General features: G+C 43.0%; 1 protein-coding gene across 1 annotated transcript in view; it reads right to left on the reverse strand.

The window, feature by feature from the left end:
• Positions 1-6,354: 6,354 nt before the first annotated feature.
• Positions 6,355-27,866, reverse strand: part of LOC309546319 (short transient receptor potential channel 2-like) — a gene marked incomplete at its 3' end in the record, with an annotated part of 87,309 nt that continues 65,797 nt past the window's right edge. Inside the window, exons 9-13 of the mRNA XM_082245930.1 lie at positions 25,891-26,083; positions 21,928-22,055; positions 11,386-11,455; positions 11,125-11,254; positions 6,355-6,707 (exon numbers count right to left, since the gene is read on the reverse strand). Coding sequence (XP_082102056.1) covers positions 6,355-6,707; positions 11,125-11,254; positions 11,386-11,455; positions 21,928-22,055; positions 25,891-26,083 — 874 coding nt within the window. The remainder of the gene's footprint in view (positions 6,708-11,124; positions 11,255-11,385; positions 11,456-21,927; positions 22,056-25,890; positions 26,084-27,866) is intronic.

Here is a 27,866-nt window from a genome sequence, read left to right on the forward strand (position 1 = left end):
AATCAAGAGAAGACTTCACCAGAGCGAATACAGAGGGTTCACCACAAGATGTAAACCATTGCTGAGCCTCAAAAACAGGAAGGCCAGATTACAGTTTGCCAAACAACATCTAAAAAAGCCTTCACAGTTCTGGAACAACATCCTATGGGCAGAGGAGACCAAGATCAACTTGTACCAGAGTGATGGGAAGAGAAGAGTATGGAGAAGGAAAGGAACTGCTCATGATCCAAAGCATACCACCTCATTAGTGAAGCATGGTGGTGGTAGTGTCATGGTGTGGGCATGTATGGCTGCCAATGGAACTGGTTCTCTTGTATTTATTGATGATGTGACTGCTGGAAAAAGCAGCAGGATGAATTCTGAAGTGTTTCAGGCAATATTATCTGCTCATATTCAGCCAAATGCTTCAGAACTCATTGGACGGCGCTTCACAGTGCAGATGGACAATGACCCGAAGCATACTGCAAAAGCAACCAGAGTTTTTTAAGGGAAAGAAGTGGAATGTTATGCAATGGCCAAGTTAATCACCTGACCTGAATCCGAATTAGCATGCATTTCACTTGCTGAAGACAAAACTGAAGGGAAAATGCCCCAAGAACAAGCAGGAACTGAAGACAGTTGCAGTAGAGGCCTGGCAGAGCATCACCAGGGATGAAACCCAGCGTCTGGTGATGTCTATGCGTTCCAGACTTCAGGCTGTAATTGACTGCAAAGGATTTGCAACCAAGTATTAAAAAGTGAAAGTTTGATTTATGATTGTAATCTGTCCCATTACTTTTGGTCCCTTTAAAAAGTGGTAGGCACATATATAAACTGTTGTAATTCCTACACCTTTCACCTGATTTGGATGTAAATACCCTCAAATTAAAGCTGAAAGTCTGCAGTTAAAGCACATCTTGTTTGGTTTAATTTCAATCCATTGTGGTGGTGTATAGAGCCAAAAAGATTAGAATTGTGTCGATGTCCCAATATTTATGGACCTGACTGTATAATCGTGGAGGTGTTACCGCATGTCCATCTAAGCATTGATGACATGGACCCACGTTACTATGCGCAATATCTCATTGCCACCCCTACTCCTGAGTTCTGATCTCTGCACCCACCACTCTGCCTCATCCCCCCACCTCTGCACACATCTTCTTCCACAGCCCTCACCTTTCCCCCCCCCCCCACACACACACATCTGTACTCTCTCCCACCTAATGTAAGATGGCACTATTCATGGGCAATATTGGGTGCAGAAAGTACTCAAAAGCCCGCTCTCAGGGTGTAGCCGTTTGATGTAGATTTGAAGAACACACAGCCACCTGAGCCGTCAGGTACCTCCGGCACTGACAGGCTATGCCAGGCTAACTGCTCATGCGCTCAGCTACACACAAAGCTGGCGCTGCTGGGCAAACTGAGGAGGAGAGAGCAGGAAGCATTTACTTCTGTTGCTAAGAAGACCTGTTCTTTGGAAGCGGAAAGCAGATGGTGGGAACAGGAGGTGGTAGCCACTGCATGGGCCACATGACAAGGCCTGGAAGGCTGGATTCGGCCAGCAGGCCTTGTGTTTGCCACCTGTGCACTAGACTGTTTACATTAGTAATTGGTAAGGCAGCGATCACATGAGACAGAGCCGCTTGGCTCAGCTCTGTACACTGCGTCTCCAGACTAAGCCATCGACGACCCTCCATTAAAGGCCATACTGGCTGCCCAGGGGTGATTTTTGAAGAGGTGTCTATGAACGGCACACCAGAAATAGACTTCTATCTCCCAGCAATTTTTAAATGGTGGTCTAGACTAGAGTTGGTTAAGGCTGGGTTCACACTAGTGCAAATTTTATGGGGTTTTCCCTGCATCCAGTTCGCATGACAGGAGAGTGTACCCGGCTCTCAATAGAGCCAGTTCACACATTACCATGGCAGCTGCGGAGCAGATGGCACAGGCGTCCTTTGCGTCTTTGGCTCCGTTTCAGGTCCAAATTCAGGCAAACATTTGGGCCTGGTTTGTCCCTGAAACGGAGAATAGGGGCGCACCGCACCCCTGCTGTGAGCCTCATCCCAATCAAGTGTGACCCCAGCCTAAAGAATGTAATGGTTATTTAATTTAGGTTGGCAAGTAGCTGAATATTTTAATTTCAGATTTTTGCCAAGTTGACAGGAGCATGCCAGTGCTGCTAAATTCAGCCTGGGCATCAACACAACAATAAATTGTATATATCAAATAGTACAAAAAACACAATATAAGGTAAATAAAATAGTCCAATGCACTGGTGCATCAATTCTTCCAAGAAAGTTCAGTGCAATCAGAGACTAAAGACTGGATTGCCATAATCAACGCCCTCCAACACACGTCTCTTACCGGATCAGCAGGACCATAAATTATAATGGTCTAATGCGCTCAAGCAAGCAGGTGGATAAAGATGGTCAGCACAAGTGGAAGACTTATCAACCGGCAATAGACTATTTTATTCACATTATATTGTCTTTTTTTATTATTTGAGATATACAATTTATATGGTATTATAGCTTTTATGTTACTTTAGTGCTGCTTTACTTTGTACTTATTTCTGTTTGATTGGTATCACAGTTTTCAATGTGGCTGCTTTTGCATTTTCACTAAGCATGGATTAATTTTGTTTTATTTGATCAACACAACAATGGTCATTAAAGGGTTAAGCAGAATATTGGATCTTTATGGATCTGAACTTTTGATAACCGTAAACCGGAGCCCAGCCTGTTTCAAGCTACAAACTGATTTACAAGGAAAACCCAGGTTGGAAGTTTCCTTTTGAAACACTTAAATTGTATCTCTAGACAAACTTTTTTTTTCTTAGCTTTTGATAGTGTGAGGAAAAATTGGAACCTCAGTCAGGTTTTTATTGCTGTCTGGGTAGATTCACTCTATCCGGTGTAATTCTAAAAATAATTTTGCAGTGAAAGTCCATGTACATTCATTCTTTGTGAATGTGGTAAAAAAAAAAAAAAAGAACACAAATATTATTAGGCTATTTTCTTTGCTGGACAAATGTTTAAATTGATTTAAACAGAAAATACTGATTTTGGCCACTAGATGGTGGTAAGTATTATAGGAATTTCCTATTGTAGTGTACATATGCTGTATTTTCCATTTTAAATCTATAAAAAAAAAAAACATTCAACCAGCTTAACCACTTAAGCCCCGGAAGATTTTACCCCCTTCCTGACCAGGGGGTATTTTGCGATTCGGCACTGCGTGACTTTAACGGACAATTGCGCGGTCGTGCGACGCTGTACCTAAACGAATTTGACGTCCTTTTTTTCCCACAAACAGAGCTTTCTTTTGGTGGTATTTGATCACCTGTGCGATTTTTTGATCACGCGCTATAAACAAAAAAAGAGCGTCAATTTTGCAAAAATAACAATATTTTTCACATTTTTTTATATGAAATTCCCCCCCAAAAAAAAGTAAAAATCAAAATTTTTTAAAATTTTCGGCCAATTTGTTTTATCCTACCTATGTTTGGTAAAAAAAATTGCAAAAAGCGTATTTTGATTGGTTTGCGCAAAAGTTATCGCGTTTACTAACAAAGGGAAAGATTTTTGTCATTTTTGTTGTTTTTTTTTTTTAACGCGTAATGGCGGCGATCTGCGATTTTTTTTGCGGTACTGCGACATTGGGGCGGACAGATCGGACCCTTGACTGACATTTGTGACACTTTTGGGGTTACCAGTGACATTTCTACAGTAATCAGTGCTATACATATGCACTGTTACTGTAAAAATACACTGGTTGTGAAGGGGTTAACTTTATTTGGGAGGGAGGGGCTGTGTGTATCCCTAGGGGCGTGCTTTCTACTGTGATTGGCTGTGGCTTGAGCTGTAAGGACACTGATCAACGGATCTACATACTAGATCCGTGTGATCAGTGTCTTTACAGCGAGGAGAATGACAGGTGGCTTGTTTACACAACCTGCCTGACATTCTCCCTCTCCCCCGCTGATCGCCGAGTGACCGGCGGACATCGGGTCCGCTGGTCACACGCGCGGGGGGGTCCGTGACCACGCGGGAGCGCGCCTCCGGGGGCGCGCGCTCGCTCCCTAGACCCTCACAAGCTAGTGACGTAGCCCTACATCACTTTGCCTGTGAGGGGCTGACTGCCGACGTAGATCGGCGTTAGGCAGTCGGCAAGTGGTTAATAGGCTAATATTAAATTTTTTGCCCCACTGGATGTTCATGCATTTTCACTGGGTGAACAGTTTTATAATTTTATATTTAGATATTTTTTTTTCTATAAATAAACCCCTAAAGCTGGATACACACTATCCAACTTTTGTGGTTAGATTTCCTTCAGATTCACCTTTTCTATGTAGTGCAAGGGCCTGCCAGATTGCATACAAATTGAAAGTGTTTAGGTTTGACCTCATATTATATGGTTTTGGTAAGTCTGAAGGAAAAAGTCTTCAGAAAATCTTATAGTGTGTATGGCCCTTAAGTGTATGGATCACTGAGGCAGGAAGTGATGGGAAATCAAAAATTTTAGAGTACGCCCCAGAACAAGAAATTGGGGGAAGCCTTCCAATGGGGATGCTTGTTCGTGGACAACTGTCTAAGAGCGGAATTCCCTTCACTTTAAATTTAAATTACCTTCCCCCACCCCCTTCACATCAAAGTCCTCAGTCCCCCAAATTCAAATCAGAATTCTCAGCCTCCCCTTTAAATCAGAGTCCTTATCAACCCCCCCCCCTTTTTTTTTTATATCAGAGTCTTCAGCATCCTGCCCTTCATTTTAGAGTCTTCAGTCCCCCACTTTCACATCAGAATCCTCATTTTTTTTTGCCTGTGTCCCTGTAAAAAGATTTTATCTTCCCGTCCTGTCCTGCTAAGAATGTGTTCGCCAGACAGAAAGTCAGGAAAATCTCTCTATTGGAGCCCCAGACAGCATTAAAAGCTGACGCTCCATCCAAAACAAAAAGCTTTGGCTTGAAATACATTTTAAAAGTGGAATGAAAGAAAATGAAATTTGCAACGATTTTAGCAAACTCCATTGCACAGTCCTATTTGGTGTCATAAGTACTGACACCCACACATGGATCCCATTCACTTCCTACTTCCTGAGTGGGAGGGGCTGAATGCTGAGTGGGAGGTTCTACCTGCTACAGTCGCATATATGAGAGTTTTAAAGTAAGATACATTTTTAGGAGAGGTGAGTTACTCATTACAACTACCCTCCTATAGCACATATCCAATACAGGTTATCACTGATATACCACTATGTGAGATAAAAGCAAGACAGCAAACTATACTGCTGTGTAGGTTTTTCTAGTATAATATCAATCTGATTCCATAAAAAATTAAAGGATTAATTTCATCCTAAATTGATATTTCAGTGTATGGTGGATGCTGGCTAGTCAAACCCCTTGACAGTCTCTTCTGTCTCACTGGGACTTTATTGGAGAGATCTCTGTGTGGAGCTCCTGGGTCTGCACAGCTTCTGTGCTTTTTATAATGGGCTTCCCAGTTTGCACACATGCTGTGTCCATTGTGAGGGGTTCTCACTATCATTGCTGTGAGATCCCAGGTCTGTACACCTACTGTGCCCATTATGAGGGACTCCCACCATTCCTGCACTGAGTATCTGGATCTCAACACCTTTTGTACCCACCATGATTGTTGGTTCCCACTATCACTGTGCTGAATTCCCAATTGTGCCCATTATGAAGGGTTCACACCATCCCTGTGCTGAGTTGCTGGGTCTGTACACCAGTTGTGCCCATTATGAGGGGTTCCCACCATCCCTGTGCTGAGTTGCTGGGTCTGTACACCAGCTGTGCCCATTATGAGGGGTTCACACCATCCCTGTGTTGAGTTGCTGGTTCTGTACACCAGCTGTGCCCATTATGAGGGGTTCCCACCATACCTACACTGGGTTCCTGGGTATGTACAGATGATGTAGCTGTTATAAAGGCTTCCCACCATCTCTGAACTGAGTCTCTGGGTCTGTACACCTGCTGTGCTGTTACAAGGGATTACCCCTATCCCTGTGCTGGGTTCTCAGGCCTGAACACCTACTGTGCCTGATATGAGGGGTTCCCAGTATATCTGCACGGAATTACTGGGTCTGCACACTTGATGTGCCCATTATGAGCTCATGGGCTCCCACCATTGTTGCTGGATTTTATGTATTTTATATTTATGAAGAATGTAACAGGAGGAGCTGGAAAACACAAAGGTGGGTGGAGGCACCCCAAAACTTCCAAGTGGATAAGAACAGAGTTGGGAAATATAGATGGGAAATCTCATTGTTGGAGTATCCAAGGCATATAAAAAGCCAATGGCCCACCAGAATCTACTTATGACTAAAATACCACTTTGGTGGACCAATTCTTCATGTTTACATGTCCTCTCCTGTCTCCGAGTTGTCATTGTCTCCATTTCCCTCGCTTTGATCCAGGTCATCGGCAGTTGGCATATCCGGGTACGGTGGACAGTCCTCCTCTGGCAAAATGCTTCTAAAGCTCTCCTGATGCACCGTGACCTCTGATGAGTCCTTCCCAGAACCCACAGACTCCTGGTCGTAGTTCTGGAAGCTGCTTTTCACTTTCATGATATACCGGCTCAGTACGTTCTCACTTTCTTTAGCATTAACCACCGCACCCTTGTCGGCTAGGGAGCGGCGCAATTGTTTCACCTCCGACTGGAGACGGATGACATTCTTGTTCAGCTCTGTGATCCGGTTGCCGAGATCTGTAGGGGAAAAAGTAGTAATGTAAAGAGCTGTTCTCGGGGTAGGATGTCTAAGGTGGAGCTCCTATAACTTTGCAGTAAACCAATACTGTTCTCATATCCATTTAGACCCCTGGGCTATCTTGATGACATCATAAGACTTGAGCATTGCTGTACCAACTGGATGAAATAATGTAGCTGTGTCTGATGGGGATTGTTTAAACATGACTAGGTAACGATTACCATCTGGTCATATTTAATTATACTACATGGTTTAAAAAAAACATGCACCCCCTTCAAATGTTCCCAGGGAAGGTCATCATTTAGACAATTGTGCTCTTCCAACCTAGTGGTAACAGTTTTGTGATGACCCTTTTTTGTTCCTGCATTACTGTGCAAAACAGTACAAAGCCAGCTCCATAAAGACATGGAGTGGAATGTCCGACAAGCTCATATACATACAGTAGGTGTGATGGTCAGGTGTCCACAGACTTTTTGGCCATATTGTGCATATTTGATATTTTTGAAGCCCTCCCCACAACGGACCACACTTCGGCGCAAACTGTCACCGGGCACAGCGGATGACAGATCAGTGTAGCAGCTCAGTGCCAGTACCATGTGATCGCTGTGACCAAACACTTGTACACAAAGAATGGCTTCCATTCATGCCATTCATTGTTGTGTTGCTCGCTGTGATTGGTCACAGTGATTACATGGTACAGACAGGGCCAATCATAGCCCATCTATACCATGTGGTTAGCTGTGGCCAATAGTAAACACTGAATAAATACTTTTCATTCAGAAAAAAAATGGTTGCTTATAACAGTGAAATTAACTGTTATCAGCAATCATAGTTTGTAAAAAAAAAAAAGAAAAACACCTCCCCAGAGTAGTACAGTGTTCCCATGGTAACTCTGTATTGGTCTGATCACAATATGTAAAAAAAAAAAAAACAAAAAAAAATAGAAAAGAAAATGTAAATACTGTTAAATACTGTCACCAGTCAGTGCCTCTGATCACCGCCACACCAGTTATAAGAGGACGCTGTAATGCACTGATGACATTAAATAACTAGAAAAAAAAAACATTTTCCAAAAAACTGTGATAAAAAAAATGACAACTTCCATGAAACTCGCCATGCCTCTTACTAAATACCTTGGTTTGTCTACTTTCCAAAAATGGGTCATTTGGGGGGTATTTGTACTGTCCTGGCATTTTCGGCCTCAAGAAATGATACAGGCCGTCAGTACATCAGGACTAATCGATTTTCAGATAAACCTATATATACTATAGTTTGTAGACTCATATTTCCAACATAACTTTCCTACAGACTAAATAATATACACTGATTTGGGTTATTTTCACCAAAGAAATGCAGCAGAATACATTTTGACCTAAATTTATGAACAAAGATGATTTTTTTGCAAACTTTTAGAGACACTAAGAAATACATTTTTTTTCAAAAATAAATACCACGAAAATAAAGCTCTACCTATCTCAAAACTATAAAAATGTCATTTGGGTACAGCGTTGCATGATCGCACAATTGTCATTCAAAGTGTGACGCGCTGAAAGCTGGCCTGGGCAGGAGGGGGTGAAAGTGCCTGGTATTGAAGTGGTGCTAGACCTGCCTGGTGGGCAATACAGACCTACTATCAGAGCCGGCGACACGACTCCTTTACTACTTCGGGGACGACTTGTGCATTCCCATGCACCATGACTTCAGAGCGACTTGCAGGGACTTCACATAATGGAAGTCTATGCAAGTCGCTCCAGGGTCGCCCCGAAGTAGTACAGGACCCTTTTTCTAAGTCGGAGCGACTTGTGTCGCTCCTATTAGAACGAGTCGCCTGACAAGTCGCGCTAGTGTGACCCGGTGTAACGTGAGAATTACCTACCCCGTGAGAAAAACCTACCCTCGTCACTTCCGGGCAGAAACAGCTGAGCAGCGCAGCAGTGCGCATGCTCAGAGCCCCGGATACCTAATAGAAGAACCGAGGAGCTTACTAGTGCGCATGCGCACTAGTATGAAACGATCACGGTGTACCGTGAAAAAAACCTACCGACGCGGCGGTTACATAAAACAGCTGTGCGGCAATACAAGTCATCTCCGCTCCTGTGCCTGTCACTTCCTTGCTCTCGGCAAGTAAATATAAAAGCGGCTCTCGGCTCCGTAATTAATGTTTTCATACACCCGCCGCCGCTTTTATATTTACTATCCGAGATCAGGGAAGTGACAGGCACAGGAGTGGAGATGACTCGTATTTCAGCACAGCTGTTTTAATGTAACCGCTGCGTTACATACAGTGCCGAGAACCGGAAGTGACGAAGGGTAGGTTTTTCTCACGGGTAGGTAATTCTCACGGAACACCGGCTCTCAGAGGACCCGTTTACCAAAGGAAGTTCTTTTCAATTTATTTACTTATAACAAAATAAAATGACCCAATTTTCCAAGAAGATCAGAAAAAATTTTCAGATATCCGAATCTCTGTCAGGGAAGAACCAACCCGAAAACCAGTAGCGAGCAAAAGTAGTGGTGATAAATCATGAAAAAAGAGGGATAACAAAAAATACATAATAAAAAAATATTTTACAAAAATACTGCATCAAATTAAATTGAAGAATGCGGCTGAAGTTTATCTCCACTAACTAAACATACTGTATCTAGATATCTCAATAAATTCTCTTTTTGTCTTTTAGCCCTGAAGAAAGGGCTCTCTAATCCAACGTACGCATTGACTTTATTTTTACTTGCCCACAATAATGACTGGAACTTAACCACCAATTTGTACAACTCCTTCGTACCCACCACATTCTACTGTACTTTGTTGTAGAACCCTTACCCCACACATACCTGTATCTGCAAGAGTTGAGCAAACAAGTACCCGACAAAACAATAAACTGAATGAAGCTTCCAACCCCAGATCTTGAACACCATTATAAGTAGAGATGAGCAAACTTCTGAAACTCTTAATCAGTTGTGGCTGGCCTGATTTTTTAAAAAAAATTGAGAACCTCCAAAATTCTGATTTCAGTCCTACTGAAGTCAATAGTAGTCTTAACCAGGCCAGAAAATGTGTGCATTACAGAACAACAAACATGATGGAACATTGTGTAGAATGGTTTTGGAAGTTTCTGGTTGCCTTATTAGATGATGGGGCCAAAAAAATCATCTTGAGCCACTTCCTTTAAGACCGGAAGGATTTGCCCTCTTCCTGACCAGGCCCTATTATGCGATTCGGCACTGCGTTATTTTAATGGACAATTGCGCTGTCATGCGATGCTGTACCCAAATAAAATTGACGTCTTTTTTTTCCCACAAACAGAGGTTTCTTTTGGTGGTATTTGATCACCTGTGCGATTTTTTTTTTTTTTGCGCTATAAACAAAAAAAGAGCGACAATTTTGAAAAAAATAACAATATTTTTCACATTTTTTATATGAAATTCTCAAAAAAAATGTAAAAATCAAACTTTTTTAACATTTTAGGCCAATTTGTTTTCGGTTACATATTTTTGGTAAAAAAAAAATCGCAATAAGCGTATTTTGATTGGTTTGCGCAAAAGTTATTGCGTTTACTAACACTGGAAAGATTTATGTCATTTTTTTGTTTTTTTTTTTACTAGTAATGGCGGCGATCTGCGTTTTTTTTTTTGCGGGACTGCGACATTGCGGCGGACAGATCAGACCCCTGCCTGACATTTTTGACACTTTTGGGGGGGGGGGGGGGGACCAGTGACATTACTACAGTAATCAGTGCTAAAAATATACACTGTTACTGTAATAATGACACTGGCAGGGAAGGGGTTAACATTGTAGGTGATCAAGGGGTTAAATGTGCCCCTAGGGGAGTGATTCTAACTGTGGGGGGGCGTGGCTTGTGAAATGACCACAGAGACCTGTAATCCTATACAGAAGGATCACATGGGCTCTATGATCATTCCAGGGAGAAGAACGGTCAGCTGTGTTTACAACAGCTGACCGTTCTTCTCTCTCAGCAGGGAATGATTGCGGGTGTCAGGCGGCAATCAGAGCCACCTACCCGCTGCATCGGCTTCCCCGCTGACGAGCTAGCGGCGTGCGCTCACCCCTAGCCTCGTCCACGCGAGCGACGTACAGCTACGGCGATTTGCCTGTGAGTGGCTGCCTGCCGTGGTATAACTGCGGCGGGCGGTCGGGAACAGGTTAAAAATTCTACCATGGTTAGTAATATAGAATTTGGGACCCATTGGCACTGGTAGTAGAGAGATGAGGGTGCTATTGGAACTGTAAAAGCAGATATATGGCAGAAACAGTCTTTGGAGCTGCCTCAAGCCCGATTCTCCGAGAAGACTTTAGTGAATCAGAGCTGCCAAGAATAACAGAGAAATTTGGATTTGGACGTCCGAATTAGGGATTAGTAAAGGGAAGGGGGGCAAGGATCCAGTATTAATTTTTACCTTTTCGTTTGCTTTCCTCAAACTCCCTGCGAGCCGTGTCAATATATCTCTGCACCAAAGCTTTGATCACCTGCAGGCGGTACGAGATGCGGCTCTCCCCGGACTCTCCAGCGCCGACTCCCCTGTTGGACTGAATGGGAAAACATGGTCCAGGACCATCAGGATTCACTTTGAATAAATATTTGCTTATGGACACCAAAGAAAATGTTTCAGGACTTATTCTTTAAAGCAGAGTATCGCAGATCTTTTTTAGGTACTTACAATGGTAGAGATTGGTGGGTATTCTTGCTTCTTCTTGGGTTTGTAGCAGCACATATATCGAAAAATGGCTCTGTGTTTGGGCAAAAATACTGGTGTTATTTGAGCTCTGTGCCATGCATGTAGTGCAATCATACTGTACATTATAGTTGATGAGGACAGCAAGTTTGGAAAAGGTTGCCAAACATCTCTGTGAAGTAAGAGCCAATAAGCTTAGCCAACAACCCACCCCTTAGCTCTTCAGGAAATCATAATGCTGGAGCCCCATTGGTGGGAGGTGAGTGAGCTTCCCCATCCCACTGGCTCCCAATTGTTAGTTGGTGACTGGGAGCTGTTGGTAACACAGTCACGGTGATGGAGGAGCAAGAATGAGCATGTTCCCAGCACAAAAGACAAACACATATACAGTATCTCACAAAAGTGAGTACACCCCTCACATCTTTGTAAATATTCTATATCTTTTCATGTGACAACACTGAAGACAGTACACTTTGCTACAGTAGTGAGTGTATAGCTTGTATAACAGCGTATATTTGTTGTTCCCTCAAAATAACTCAACACACAGTCACTGATGTCTAAACCGCCGGCAACAAAAGTGAGTACACCCCTAAGTGGAAATGTCCAAATTGGGCCCAAAGTGTCAATATTTTGTGTGGCCACCATTATTTTCCAGCACTGCCTTAATCCTCTTGGGCATGGAGTTCACCAGAGCTTCACAGGTTGCCACTGGAGTCCTTTTCTACTCATTACAACATTACAGAGCTGGTGAATGCTGGAGACCTTGCGCTCCTCCACCTTCCAATTGAGGATGCCCCACAGATGCTCAATAGGGTTGATTAATTACTGGTGTGTATGGACCCGCTCATACACACCAGTAATTAATAAATCAATTATCCCCAATTATGGATGGTATAAGATGATGCACCTCCCATTCATTCATTAGCTCTGAGGAAACCGATGTTGCAGTCGGTGAAACGCGTCAGCGTCCAGCATCTTGCCTCCATGCACAATCGGTGACCGACCCTCCATACAGGACCCCCCGTCCACAACTTCCCAGGCTGTTCCCCTACAGGCGCCCGGCAGATCGCTAAACCGGAAGTGACGTCCGGCGGTTACCTCCGATCCGGAAGTCAACCCTCCAGCCACCGGTACAGCCTAGCGTACGGGTAGAACGCCCGGAGGACGGTAGTGTGGGACCTGACCATCCGGTCCGACGATGTCACCGCTGCTCCATACCATCTCACAGCCTGTTCATCTGGCGTGACTCACATACATCCATCCAGCCAGCTACCAGCAGGTAAAAGACCGACCAGACATCCACTAATCCAGTGGTTTGCTCCTCTATTTTGGAGTCACATACGGCCTTCTGACTGGCGGAATAACATTTGGGGTTACACAAACGGCTCAGGAAGTTGGTTGCCCACGTGGTCTGATCATCCCCCACTGACCATTGTCCTATTGCCGCAGTCCATCCCTGGTATTGACGCACACCCCTATCTCCCTGTTCACGGACACTGAGGGGACTTATCAACCACAGACCACCTGAGGGTCACCCACAGACCATCCCCCCAGCCTCTACTCTATAGGCTCGGTCCCATACATTATTTGCCTCACCTATCTCTACTTCTCCACGTGCAACACACCGTGCCTACAGTCTTGACTGGCTCATCAGCCCCAGGGTCCATGAGAGCTCTTCGCCATTTATTATGAGGTCCTCGCACAGCACTATTCAGGTCACACAGCCTACATTGTATGCTGATGCCTGTCTGGTCCTGTGCAAACTGTGAGGTGGTTCTACTGCAATTCTATGTGCATGGATGTTATTTTATGAATTTTAATGTTGTTTTGTAGCGTCTGGTTTACCACACTGATTTTCCTATCTGTTCACATGTGTTGCTAAGGCATACGTGCCTAATAAAATTTGATTACTTTTTCAAATATTTTGTCTGGAGTGCCCTTAGTTGGTATCTGTGTTTGAGTTTGTCAGACCTCTGTCTGCCAATTCAACCACTCCCCTTCTTTTTTCATATGTTAGTGTTTGACCAACGGTCACGATCCACGACAAGCTCCAACAAAGGTGAATCATACAGGGCCACTTTTCTTCTCATTGGGTCCCTGATTTAGGCCTCTTTGTAGAACACAAACCCTTTTCCCCCCCTTTTTTTTTCAATAGGGTTTAGGTCTGGAGACATGCTTGCCCAGTCCATCACCCTTACCCTCAGCTTCCTTAGCAAGGAAGTGGTTGTCTTGGAGGTGTGTTTGGGGTCGTTATCATGTTGGAATACTGCCCTGTGGCCCAGTCTCCAAAGGGAGGGGAAAATGCTCTGCTTCAGTATGTCACAGTACATGTTGGCATTCATGGTTCCCTCAATAAACTGTAGCTCCCTAGTGCCAGCAGCACTCGTGCACTCCCCAGACCATGACACTCCCACCACCGTGCTTGACTGTAGCAAGACACACTTGTCTTTTGTACTCCTCACCTGGTTGCCGCCACACACGCTTGACACCATCTGAACCAAATAAGTTCATCGTGGTCTCATCAGACCACAGGAGATCGTTCCAGTAATCCATGTCCTTAGTCTGCTTGTCTTCAGCAAACTGTTTGCGGGCTTTCTTGTGCATCATCTTTAGAAGACGCTTCCTTCTGGGATGGCAGCCATGCAAACCAATTTGATGCAGTGTGCGGTGTATGGTCTGACCACTGATAGGCTGCCCCCCACCCCCTCAACCTCTGCAGCAATGCTGGCAGCACTCATATGTCTATTTCCCAAAGACAACCTCTGGATATGATACTGAGCACGTGCACTCAACTGCTTTGGTCGACCATGGCAAGGCCTGTTCTCAGTGGAACCTGTCCTGTTAAACCACTGTATGGTCTTGGACACCGTGCTGCAGCTCAGTTTCAGGGTCTTGGCAATCTTCGTATAGCCTAGTCCATTTTTTTGTAGAGCAACAATTATTTTTTTCAGATCCTCAGAGAGTTCTTTGCCATGAGGTGCATTGTTGAACTTCCAGTGACCAGTATGAGAGATTGAGAGAGATAACACCAAACTTAACATACCTGCTCCCCATTCACACCTGATACCTTGTAACACTAACGAGTCACATGACACCAGGGAGGGAAAATGGCTAATTGGGCCCAATTTTGACTTGGGGGTGTACTCATTTTTGTTGCCACCAGTTTAGACATTAATGGCTGTGTGTTGAGTTATTTTGAGGGGACAGCAAATTTACACTGTTATACAAGCTGTACACTCACTACTTTACATTGTAGCAAAGTGTCATTTCTTCAGTGTTGTCCCATGAAAAGATAGAATAAAATATTTACAAAAATGTGAGGGGTGTACTCAATTTTTCTTCTCAAACAGAAGACAATCACACTCCAATTATCACAAGTCTTTCCACTTACTTTGTTGAACTGAAGCAAACTGCAGTCAAGCCTAGGACCACCCCATGTTAAAGCCGGCCATAGACAGTTTGAATCTTGCTGAACCGACAGAGATTCAAACAATGTATGGGAAGGCTGAATGTACCAAGTTGATCGATCAATAAACTTGGGTACAACCAGCTTGCCAGATTTTACATACGATTATTACTAGTGGCTGCTATAGCCGCTAGCAATAATCACTGTCTTCTATGAGGCGGGACGGCTTCCCCCACCCTCCCGCCAGGAGAATACAATCGTTCGGCAGGAGGAATTCCCTCATCAACACTCTCTGTGTTGACCGGGGAAATCAAACACATTTCTTTCCTACAACCCGTAGTTGCAGGAAAGAAATGTTCTCCATGTATGGCCTGCCTAACACATTTCACTCTTGCGCTGGCTTATTCCTAATAATCCAGCACAAGGGCGAAACATGTTAGAGTTGAGTGGCAGTAGGTGGGGCTCCAGTGTGCTTTGTTTGGTTCAAAAATGTTGGAGGAAAGACCTGACGTCATTAGAGTGGGTTTTTCCTCTAAGAGACTTTTTCATACTGTGTGGGATGGACTAGTGAATCATTAACTCAAAAATACCAATATTCCATGCATCAATATACCATTAATATACTGTACATACAAATATGTGATACTCATAGAATGAACGTTGGTGGAACACATGTGGGAATCACGTGGTATAGTGATCTTTCTGAGTTTATGATTCACTAGTTGATCACGCATATATAAATATGGTTGTGCTGCACTTTTATAACATACATTATATTGTCAAAAGTATTGGGACGCCTGCCTTTACACGCACATGAACGTTAATGGCATCCCAGTCTAAGTCTGTAGGGTTCAATATTGAGTTGGCCCACACTTTGCAGCTATAACAGCTTCAACTCTTCTGGGAAGGCTGTCCACAAGGTTTAAGAGTGTGTCTATGGGAATGTTTGACCATTCTTCCAGAAGGGCATTTGTGAGGTCAGGCACTTATGTTGGACAAGAAGGCCTAGCTCGCAGTCTCCACTTTAATTCATCCCAAAGGTGTTCTATAGGGACCCTGTGCAGGCCAGTCAAGTTCCTTCACCCCAAACTCGCTCATTCATGTCTTTACTGACCTTGCTTTGTGTACTGGTCCAAATCAATTGGTGGAGGGGGATTATGGTGTGGGGTTTTTTTCAGGGGTTGGGCTTGGTTCTTTAGTTCCAGTGAAGGGAACTCTGAATGCGTCAGCATACCAAGACATTTTGGCCAATTTTACGCTCACAATTTTATGGGAACCGTTTGGGGATGGCCCATTCCTGTTTCAACATGAGTGTGCACCAGTGAGCAAAGCAAGGTCCATAAAGACATGGATGAACAAGTTTGGGGTGGAGGAACTTGGCTGGTTGCAAAGAGTCCTGACCTCACCCCAATAGAACACCTTTGGGATGAGTTAGAGCGGAGACTGCAAACCAGGCCTTCTCGTTCAACATCAGTGCCTGACCTCACAAATACGCTTCTGGAAGAATGGTCAAACATTCCCATGGACACACTCCTAAACCTTGTGGACAGCCTTCCCAGAAGAGTTGAAGCTGTTATAGCTGCAAAGGGTGGACAAACTCAATACTGAATCCTCCAGACTAAGACTGGGATGCCATTAAAGTTCATGTGCGTGTATAGGCAGGCATCTCAATACTTTTCCAAAACAGTCAAGCCTCATCGTTCACTCCGTCTCCTGTCCAACTGTACAAGAGCAGTATCTCAGGCGATGCTGCTCTCCTTGAGTGGGGAAATTTCAAAGCACTATAAGAAAATAAAGGAGAGAGCAAACGCCTAGTGCATTACCCTAATCACCATAGAATTTATTAAGAAGCCAAAAGCATACTCACAAACTTGAGGAAATCACAAGCATTTAAAATTACAACTCCAACTTGGTGGATCCCAGATCGCTCCGTTGGCAACGCTAATGCATTTCGGTAGTCAGGCTCCCTTCCTCAGGGCTCCGAGGAAGGAAGCCTGACTCCCAAAACAGTGATCTAAGATCTGGGATGCTTTTGGCTTTTTAATAAATTCTATGGTGATTAAGGTAATGCACTAGGCGTTTGAGCCCTTCTTTATTTTCCTATAGTCCCAATACTTTTGATAATATAGTGTATTTACCTTCGTTTGGTGTGGGAACACATATCAGTGTTGGCAGCAACTGGAGGATAGCAACATAGATCTGTTGTGGTAAATAGATTAAGGGGATTATTGCGCAGATAATTTTTTGGATATTATAATATATGAGGGAAGCTGCGCTAAATGACAAGAACCATAAATGATATTAGGTCCAGAATAAGTCCCAAAAAGTAAATAATGAATAAATAAATTGAATCAACAAAAAAAAGTCCAAAGCTTCAAACGAAAATCCACAGGTGCAAACAATGAGTGTAGTTACTGCTTACCAGATGCAGCAGTATAATGAGCCTTGAGCATATATGGCCAAGCCAGGTGAATTTCTGTGGGGGATTCCTCACCAACGATAGCCGACCCAGGAGTACAAATTGGTGGATATTGAAGTAAAAAACAAATACAAAAACATAGCGTGATACTGTATATTGAAAGTATGCAATAAACCACTCCCGTGTGTGTCAGAAAAAGAATGTGCTGATAGAAACCACCACCATCATAGGCAGCTTACCAGAATAAAGGAAAAAATAGGCAGATCAATCCATACAATCCCAAATGAATGGAATATTAAACCGTGAGATGAGCCACCACCATATTCACAATCTAATTACCGGATTTGTGCAGGAATATTAGGTGTAAGGTAGAGCTGCACGATTCTGGCCAAAATGAGAATCACGATTTTTTAGCTTGGAATAAAGATCACGATTCTCTCACGATTCTCTGTGTAACAAAAAAAAATTGGGATAACTTTACTGTTACGTTTTTTTTTTTATTCATTAAAGTTTATTAATTGCGTTTGAAAGACTGCTGCGCAAATATAGTGTGACATAAAATATTACAACAATCGCCATTGTATTCTGTAGGGTCTCTGCTAAAAAAATATATAAAATGTTTGGGGGTTCTAAGTACTTTTCTAGCAAAAAAAAAATGATTTTAACTTGCAAGCAACAAGTGTCAGAGAAAGGTCTAGTCTTTAAGAGGTTAAACTTCCTTTCTCCCTGGCAGAGGGAAGGAAAAGATACAAATGTAATCATTTTGTTTATATTTACTGGGAGACTTAATGCTGATAGGCGTTTGCAGGAGGAAAGATACAATGTAATAATTTTGTTTATAGTTACTGGGAGTTTTCCACAGCTGTTTTCTCTGCTCCCTTAGCTATGCAAAGAATCGAGAATATGTCAGGTTTAGATCGTCAGGGGGGGTGAATCGAGATCGCGATTTTCATACGATTAATCGTGCAGCTCTAGTGTAAGGTAACCACTCAAATCAGCTCGTGACCCCGTTAGGACCGTCACCACATATCCCCGCTTACCAGAAAAAGGCAATACTATTGCATTTATCCCAAATCCGGATGGCACTGGGTATGTGATCCTGTTCACTGTGAGTGGTCTGGTCCCTTATTCAATGAGGTTGACCCGCATGTAGGGCTCCGATGTTCACATATAAATGATAATGGAGAATCCCATAGTGTAAAACCATTTATTTAAGAACAAATTAAAAGAAATGCACTTACAGGAAAGCACGAATAATAGCGCTGAATCAAAGCTGCCGACCGGACAGCTTCAAACACCCACCTGAGCGTTTCGTAGAGGTGACGTCAGCACGCCGCGACCGACGTACGTTTCGTCAAAAACTGACGTTCTCAAGGTACGGGCGGCGCACTGACACCACCTCTTAAATAACAACAAACTGAGGAGAGGATCCTCCCCGCGCGACCCAAGAGCTGAATCCCATGTCGCCATCTTAAGTGAGGTCTAGAAGTTATTAGACCGCCGCATTAGACAAATCAATAGGGTTTAAATGAATAGAACCGGATTTTCAAATATGTACTGTCACATTGTCCATTGTGTATATATGAATAAAGGATTCTACACCACATGTCAATATCAAAGTAGTGTCATTGCCATGACAGAACTAATGTGAGCAAAAAAGCTCTCAGGTCTCGCGGAGAACACCCCTTCCATAATGATTAATGTCAGATCTCATAATACATCTTAAACTGAGTCCGATGTACATACAAATTAAAACCTAGATAAAAAACTATAAAGAACTAAAAATTAAGTACACAGTTTAAAGTGGGGTGGAATCTCCCCTGTTCCCTCCATTATGGCTATACTTCTCATCTGAAGTCCGAAAAACAGGTTCCACAATGGCTCAAAAAACCAAAAAAGGTCTAGAAAGGGGGACCAAGTGCTATCAGAGAGGTTAGGAATTATTAATAAATGCATTCACATCAGTGTCGACGTTCATGCCATAAGGCGTATAGGTCTTTACTTTATATATCCAGGTTATAATCAAACTCCGTGGCAGAGACAGGGACCACCATATCCCAGACCAAACCAAAATTGGGAAGAGCAGGACTTTGTTCCTGACCCTTACTCTGACTTTGAGGATGATCAGCCATACCAAGGTCAACGACAAATGGGATACCAATACAATGTCCCCACTAGGAATCAATTTTTCCCATTAAGGGATAATGTGGGTCCTGATAATCTAGCCCAATCCTTTTCTGGCTCAAATCAACAACAGAAAGAGCTTGAATTAGGAGCTACTGGTCAAACATTAACCTCCAACCAAAGTTACCCTGGTTGGGGTTTTCCCAAGGTAAACCAAGGAAAAAAGAGATCGGCAGAACCAAACGAGGTTCAAGAGGAGGAAGGAGAGTCCAATCTAAAAAAAGCCAAAATGTAACAGGGGCATTCAACCTGAGTAAAACTGTCTTGACTGAATCAGAAAAACAAATTCTTGATAAAGGTTTGAAATATGCCCCCCCCCCCCCAAAACCATCAATACATTTGAAACTTATATGGATATCCATAAATTCATAAGGAAAATTAATATTAAAAGATATGTCACTAGTAATCCCATCAAGGACAACCGTATAATTTCGACAAATTTCCAGCATTCAGGTCTCTCCAATGCCTCTACATTCAACCCTCCAGGTTCTATGGCCCCTTCTGTTAAGGTGTTTAGGGACGTTTTGCTCAGGGACCTGGAAAAATTGAATGTTCGGAAATGTAACTTGCGTAAAGATCTACAGGCTGGTCTTGATTCACTGTGTAACAACAAACAACTGATTATCAGACCTGCTGACAAGGGGGGAGCTATTGTAGTCTTGGACAGATCTGACTATGAGACAGAAATGTATCGCATACTCAACGATCGCTTGACATACACCCCTCTTCGAGACCTGAGAGCCCTTTTGCCCACATTAGTTCTGTCATGGCAATGACACTACTTTGATATTGACATGTGGTGTAGAATCCTTTATTCATATATACACAATTGACAATGTGACAGTACATATTTGAAAATCCGGGTCTATTCATTTAAACCCTATTGATTTGTCTAATGCGGCGGTCTAATAACTTCTAGACCTCACTTAAGATGGCGACATGGGATTCAGCTCTTGGGTCGCGCGGGGAGGATCCTCTCCTCGGTTTGTTGTTATTTAAGAGGTGGCGTCAGTGCGCCGCCCGTACCTTGAGAACGTCAGTTTTTGACGAAACGTACGTCGGTCGCGGCGTGCTGACGTCACCTCTACGAGACGCTCAGGCAGGTGTTTGAAGCTGTCCGGCCGGCAGCTTTGATTCAGCGCTATTATTCGTGCTTTCCTGTAAGTGCATTTCTTTTAATTTGTTCTTAAATAAATGGTTTTACACTATGGGATTCTCCATTATCATTTATATGTGAACATCGGAGCCCTACATGCGGGTCAACCTCATTGAATAAGGGACCAGACCACTCACAGTGAACAGGATCACATACCCAGTGCCATCCGGATTTGGGATATATGCAATAGCATTGCCTTTTTCTGGTAAGCGGGGATATGTGGTGACGGTCCTAACGGGGTCACGAGCTGATTTGAGTGGTTACCTTACACCTAATATTCCTGCACAAATCCGGTAATTAGATTGTGAATATGGTGGTGGCTCATCTCACGGTTTAATATTCCATTCATTTGGGATTGTATGGATTGATCTGCCTATTTTTTCCTTTATTCTGGTAAGCTGCCTATGATGGTGGTGGTTTCTATCAGCACATTCCTTTTCTGACACACACGGGAGTGGTTTATTGCATACTTTCAATATACAGTATCACGCTATGTTTTTGTATTTGTTTTTTACTTCAATATCCACCAATTTGTACTCCTGGGTCGGCTATCGTTGGTGAGGAATCCCCCACAGAAATTCACCTGGCTTGGCCATATATGCTCAAGGCTCATTATACTGCTGCATCTGGTAAGCAGCAACTACACTCATTGTTTGCACCTGTGGATTTTCGTTTGAAGCTTTGGACTTTTTTTTTGTTGATTCAATTTATTTATTCATTATTTACTTTTTGGGACTTTTTCTGGACCTAATATCATTTATGGTTCTTGTCATTTAGCGCAGCTTCCCTCATATATTGTTTTCTTGGATGTTTGTCACATATTAAGTTGCTGCTATTTCTTTTCTTTGATATTTAGCGCAGTTTTCCCCTTTTCCCAATTTTTTGGATATTACAGTGTGGGATGGGCTTTCATTCGGCCTGTACCCAGTGTTCCAGAGGCTGGGAATGCAATCAGCCTCGAGCAGTAATATTCTTCTGGCCTTCTGCCACGAAATAAGGCCCACCTCTGTGCTGCCACATAGCGTACAGCCAGCAGGAAGGATTTCATATAAATTATTTCTCAACAAACATATTTTAAATCTAATTAAAGGGCCAGTGCGCCTCTCAGTGTTATTTTAGTAATAGGTGAAGTCTAGTGGGCCCGTGGCTTCTCATACTGTGAATTCTCCCTGCCATAATTCCCAGCTCTGTTCCCAGGTAGAATATGTGTGCAGACTTAGGAACTCGGAACAGAGATCCCCCCAATCCTTGAGAGGTGCTGGGGCTTTCACTCTTCAGTATCTACCAAACACCAAAATATCTGCTGTAATCCATGCCCAGGCTCTCAGGGAGTAAGGCTGACATTGGAGATGAGGATAGTACCTGATGATGTAGAAGAGAGATTTTGGGGTAGGGATGATGTTAAATGGAACGGGAAGAGTCAGTCCTTCTCTGAAATAGGACAGATACAGTTTGGAGCGTGCAAATTTCCATTCCACATCAGCGTCATCCTGCAGAGACACCACAAAGAGAGAAGAATCAAAGCCAGAAAAAGAGATCCAGTTTATAAGGTATATGGACACAGAATGTGTTTCTTCCTTGGATAAGGTGGGGAATTCTAGATCTGTCAGGTTTTCATAGCGGTTTGTGTCCATGTTGGGAAAATGTATACTGTATGGGCCCACACTGATCCATAGTGATCAACATCGATCCTGGATTTTGCAACTATATTCTTCAAGGTGCATATGCTGGACACCTGTTTTGAGATTGCAAAACTGCCTTTCACTGGTTCTTTTATTCATAGATATTTAAATAATGGAAAAATAATTTCTGGAATTTACATTTGGAATATGCACAAATGAATCTCTGAATATTACAGTGATCCTCCTCAGGATCTTTGTGTAGGATGTTTGTTTTAAAAGTATAATAAGCCACTTAATATCACTGTTTAATGTTGGAGGACTGCCACTGATGCCCAGGGTTTTCATCCTTGCTCTCTGAATGGGTTGCCTTTTACTATCCCCAGGTTGCCTTTACTATCTTGGGCAGTGTATATGTAATGGAACAGGGCACCCCTGAGCGGGTACCTCCGTTGACAGATGCTCCTAGTGCTTCCCGAGGGCTCCAAGCACTCCACCAGACACTAAGCACTTCAGACTCCACGAACCGCCGCAGCTTGGTTAGGGTCTTGGCATCTCCTACCCACCCTGGACCTACGACAAGGCTCCAGGTTCCTGTGGGTGAACCTCCTTTCCCCAGAGAGTGCAGCAGCTCTTACACAAGCTCTTACAAGAGCTCAGTGATTCTCTAAGGGAGTATGGAAGACCATAGCAATCCCTTGCAGCAGATTCCCCCAATAAGAGACAGAACTCAAGATTGAGGGTGAAGGAACTCTAGCACAACTTTATTGAACAAGACTTATATACAGAATTTGGAACATCCCGCCCCCAACAACCGCTTTCCTATTGGTCAATTGTAAAGTACCTGTGGTCCTCCTTCAGGTCCTCCTTAGCCATGCAAATGAGGACTTGAAAATGAGCCAGCAGGGATTCGTCCGATAGCTTGACCAGAAGGACTGCCATGTGCAATGAGATGTACACAATAGCCAGACACAGAACAATGGGAGGTCATTAGCACTTACAATGAGACAGGGCAATCCACATTCCCTCCCAATACACAAACAAAAGGGAAAACCTTGCTGACATTGAAAGATATGTAATATACACAGCATTTAGGAATTACAGATTTCATGGCAAATGGGAATAAATCTTAATATTTCTATATGGAGATATTGCTGGCAAATATGAAGCAATCCAAACCATTACTTATCTGTCTTTAAATTCCAGTGACGGTGAATACTGTCACAGTATATTTCTATATTGTCCCCCAGAGGGACCTCTTAAAACATCTTCAGAAATCTGAAATGGTTATGGCTTACATTGTATATCCTGCAGAGTGGATTTAGGTTTAAATATGATATTGTCATTTGTAATCATGGTGTTTTAATGATACTTTAGGTAATAAAGATCTAAGCAATGACATATCTCTATGACTCTATACTATACTATGACAATGCACTAATTAAGAGCATTGTTATAATCAGGTTTAGTCTTGAAAACAGGTTGATTTTGTATAAATCTCTACTAAAGTCCTTTCCCGGAAACACATCATGAAGTAAGCGGAAATGTCCCTAAATTGAAGGGAAACCTCACTTTTCACATTTGGCTGCAAAAGAGGTGTCTCTATTGAGAGATTTCCCCCTCACCTTCTGTTCTGGTGACTACTGTCCCTATGTCAGGAAATTAAGGGAAATCTCCTCAACATGGAGAGAGCAATAAAAACCCGTCAGAGCCACTAAACCCTCTCTCCCACTCTATTGTAAAGACGATTATTGGAACAGCTGTGGACTTATTGTTGGACCAAACCATTCTTTTCTGACCTCTCACCAAAGTACATGTAAACCCCAAGTGAATGAAAATTTTTCACCTCCACATCCAGCAACTATCCAAATCTTGCACCTTCACCTCCAAACATTTCCAAAATCTTCCTTTTCTTAACAAATACCACGAAGATACTAATTTTCTCCCTTGTTTCTCTCGCCTTGACTAATACAACTTCTTCCTCGTTGGCTGACCTCTACATAGGCTATTCCCCCTTTAGTCTATTATGAATGCTGCTGCCAGACTCATCCAGTTAATCAACCGCTCAATGTCCTCCAACCCTCTCTGCCAATCCTTCCACTGGTCTCCACTCTGTCCTCCACCCATCTCTGCCAAAGGCTTCTCCTGATGACGTCACTCTAATGAAACGCGTAGAGCATAATCACGTCATTTCCGCTATCGTGGAACGCACATCCGACGTTTGGAATGCATAGCGTTCCGGAAGTATATCGTGAACGAGAAAGTTGCGGTCCCTATACCATTACATGTACGCTTACCTGCTTGTGATGTGAGTACCGTTTTTTATTCAATAAACCCATTATTTATAATACTTCACTATATGAGGCTCTTCTTCTCACATATGATCTGCAATATTGCCATAATTATTTGATGGGATGCAGAGGTTATATCGATTATATTAAACACCTGGGAAAGATGATCCAGTAGAGCCAATGAAGCCACCAGTATCTGGGCACTGTCTGGGAGAAGGGAACCCTCTGTAAACATCACGCTGGTTACCCCTGTAGGGGTACTTAGCTCCGGTGAGTGCGGGCAGAATTGAGAGGGGAGCACTAGTTTCCTCACCCGGCACATTCCACCTGGATCACCCCGAGATTCACCCATCAATTCCCTCTGGAATTTATTTCACCAACGGATCACCTTAATGGACTAATATTGTTTTATTTAATATTGAGTCACTCCTGTTCACCTTACTGGCCACCCTGCTGAGCAGGTCTTCTGCAAACGAAGTTGAGCAGGCTGCACAAAGTCACCTTATACTTACTAAATCTGTGGTTCTTCAGAAATTTGTCCCTCACATATAAGTTATAAAACCATCAATCACTACGTCACTTTTGTGATATTAATATTTACATCTGTCACCAATCACTTCATACTTATTTATATCTACTTACTGGCACTATATATATATATATATATATATATATATATATATATATATATATATATATATATATATTTATATCTACTTACTGGCACTATATATATATATATAGTTTTTTTTATATATATATTTTTATATTTTTTACTATCAACTAATAATTTATGGGCCACATTGCGATTTAACACTTTTATTGCACTATTTGCACCTTTAAAATTCACAAAATATTCATATTATTTATTAACTATTTATATGTATTGTTTATAAGCACTGTGATGTGAACAAGGTAATACGATTCAAGTTTTTTTGGTACATCCTGTCATAATACGATTAGGAATATTTAAGAACATCCTGTCGTCTACATATAGTGCCCCTAAAATAACTTATTGAAAGGCAGAGCCATTTACCTCCCCAAACCTTTATAACACTACCGAATACAATCCATTGGATTGTATTTTGAGGTAGGCCGCAGCCTTTAGCTATTCCACAGCGCGGATCTCTTAAACCTATTTGAATCTACTGTATGCTCAGATCACCTGCCTTTGGGCTTAGTTTCTGCTTGTTGTGTTGTATCAGCATCTGTCCAACCTGCTTGTAGGGTGCCACGTCTGGTGACACAGTAAGTCCATCGAAGTTTGTTAGATTTAACAACTGTACCCAAATGGCTCCAAGTGTGTATTATAAACATTTGTTCTCCAACCCCCCGCTGAAATGCGTAACATGTAATATGTCATTGGAGCAGTTCCCATCACCCAGTTATCTCTCACACTAGGGCACAACTCTCACCTCAATCTTCTGGAAGGAATTGGTGATCATGGCAATAAGCATGTTGAGTAGGACAATCACCATGATAATGGTAAAGATTCCATACAGTGCCCGACCAGCAAATTCTGCCACGGTGTAGTGGTTCATGTCCACGGTGGTCCGCTCTACCATCTGGAACATCGTCCAGAACAGGAACTGGAAGGTCTCATTGAAGCTGAAATAGCCAAGAGACAAAGAAGAACCGGAACCTCTCAGAAATATAAACAGCCCTATACCTGCTTTCTGGATTTTTATGTGGTTTTTACAAGGACTTTACATTTAAAATTCTGACAAATTACATAACGAAATTGTGTAAAGTAGCACATACACGGGACAAATTTCTTGGTTGCAGGAAATAAATTAGCTTGATTCCCCAATCAACACAGACAATGTTATCTGAGTGCTTCCATTTCTGTTCTAGAGACATAATTACTTTAAAAAAAAAGAAAAATCGGATTTTTGTAAGATCTTACCGTAAAATCCTTTTCTCTTAGCTCATTGACAGACGTAGTCTTCTTGATTCACATCAACTGGGTTATGTTGTCTCCGCAGGAGTAGGACTAGGCAGAAAGAAAAAACGTTCTGGCTCCACCCTAGGGGCAGTCCCAGAGGGTATATCCTCCCTCTCTCTGCTACAAGGAATCAGTTCTGTCACAAAGCAGCAACAGAGAATTTAACCCAACCCAACTCAATGATAGAGGGGCGGGTACTACGTCTGTCAATGAGCTAAGAGAAAAGGATTTTACGGTAAGATCTTACAAAAATCCGATTTTCTCTGTCGCTCATTGACAGACGTAGTCTTCTTGATTCACATCAATTGGGACATCCAGAAGCAGTGCCACAAATGAGGGGTGGGATTTGACAGAAATCAAAATCCAATCTAGAAGGCCCAACCGGTGCCAACTAGAAGTTTTAAAGGCTCATTATAAACAAAGAATGAGACTCAAATAAAAATTCCAACGGAAAAAAACCCTCGAGGTAGACCACTGGTCTCCTCAAATGGCGGCCTGCAAAACCTTGCAGCCAAACGAGGCATCAGACGATGCCATTACATCAACTTTATAATGTTTTGTAAAGGTATGCACCGACGACCAGGTAGCCGCCTTGCACACCTGGACCACTGACGCCTGATGGCGAAAGGCCCATGACGCACTAAGTGCCCGAGTGGAGTGCGCCTTAACAGGGAACGGGGGCTCCCGACCCTTAATAGAATAAGCCTGTACCACCGTCTGTCTGATCCATTTGGAAATAGTCGCGGCAGATGCAGGCAACCCCTTTTTGGGTCCATCCGGGATCACAAAAAGTGAATCCGTCTTGCGAAACGAGTCTGTCGTTTTCAAGTATACCCTGATCGCCCGGACCACATCCAAGGAGTGTAAAGCAAACTCCCGAGGATGACTGGGCTTAGGACACAGGGAAGGTAATACAATTTCTTCATTCAGATGAAATTCTGAAACCACTTTTGGTAGGAAGGATGGATTCGGACGAAGAACCACCTTATCTCTATGAACCACCAGATATGGGGAACGACAAGATAATGCGGCCAGTTCTGACACCCTGCGTGCAGAAGTGATAGCCACCAAGAAGGCCACCTTCTGGGACAACGTAGGTAGAGGAATCTCCCTAATATCTTCAAAGGGAGGTTTCTGAAGAACCGACAATACTAAATTAAGATCCCAGGGTGGTAACGGCCCGCACACTGGCGGAGCCAGATGTCGCACCCCCTGGAAGTCCGAAGGGAAGACCAGCTGTTGGATAGTAACAACTGGACTGCTGATTGAATCTTCCGGAGTTTCCCTACCGGAAGGAAAACTCTTGTCCTGATATTCGAGCCTCTGGGTGGGAACCAGAAATGACTTTTGCTGGTTCACCAGCCACCCGAATTCCTGTAAAGAAATTATAGTAATTTCTATGTTTTGTAGCAGGGTCTGAGGAGACTCTGCATGAAGCAGGAGATC

This window comes from Pelophylax lessonae, assembly GCF_965119305.1.
Source record: "Pelophylax lessonae genome assembly, chromosome: 2".
Lineage (NCBI taxonomy): Eukaryota > Metazoa > Chordata > Amphibia > Anura > Ranidae > Pelophylax > Pelophylax lessonae.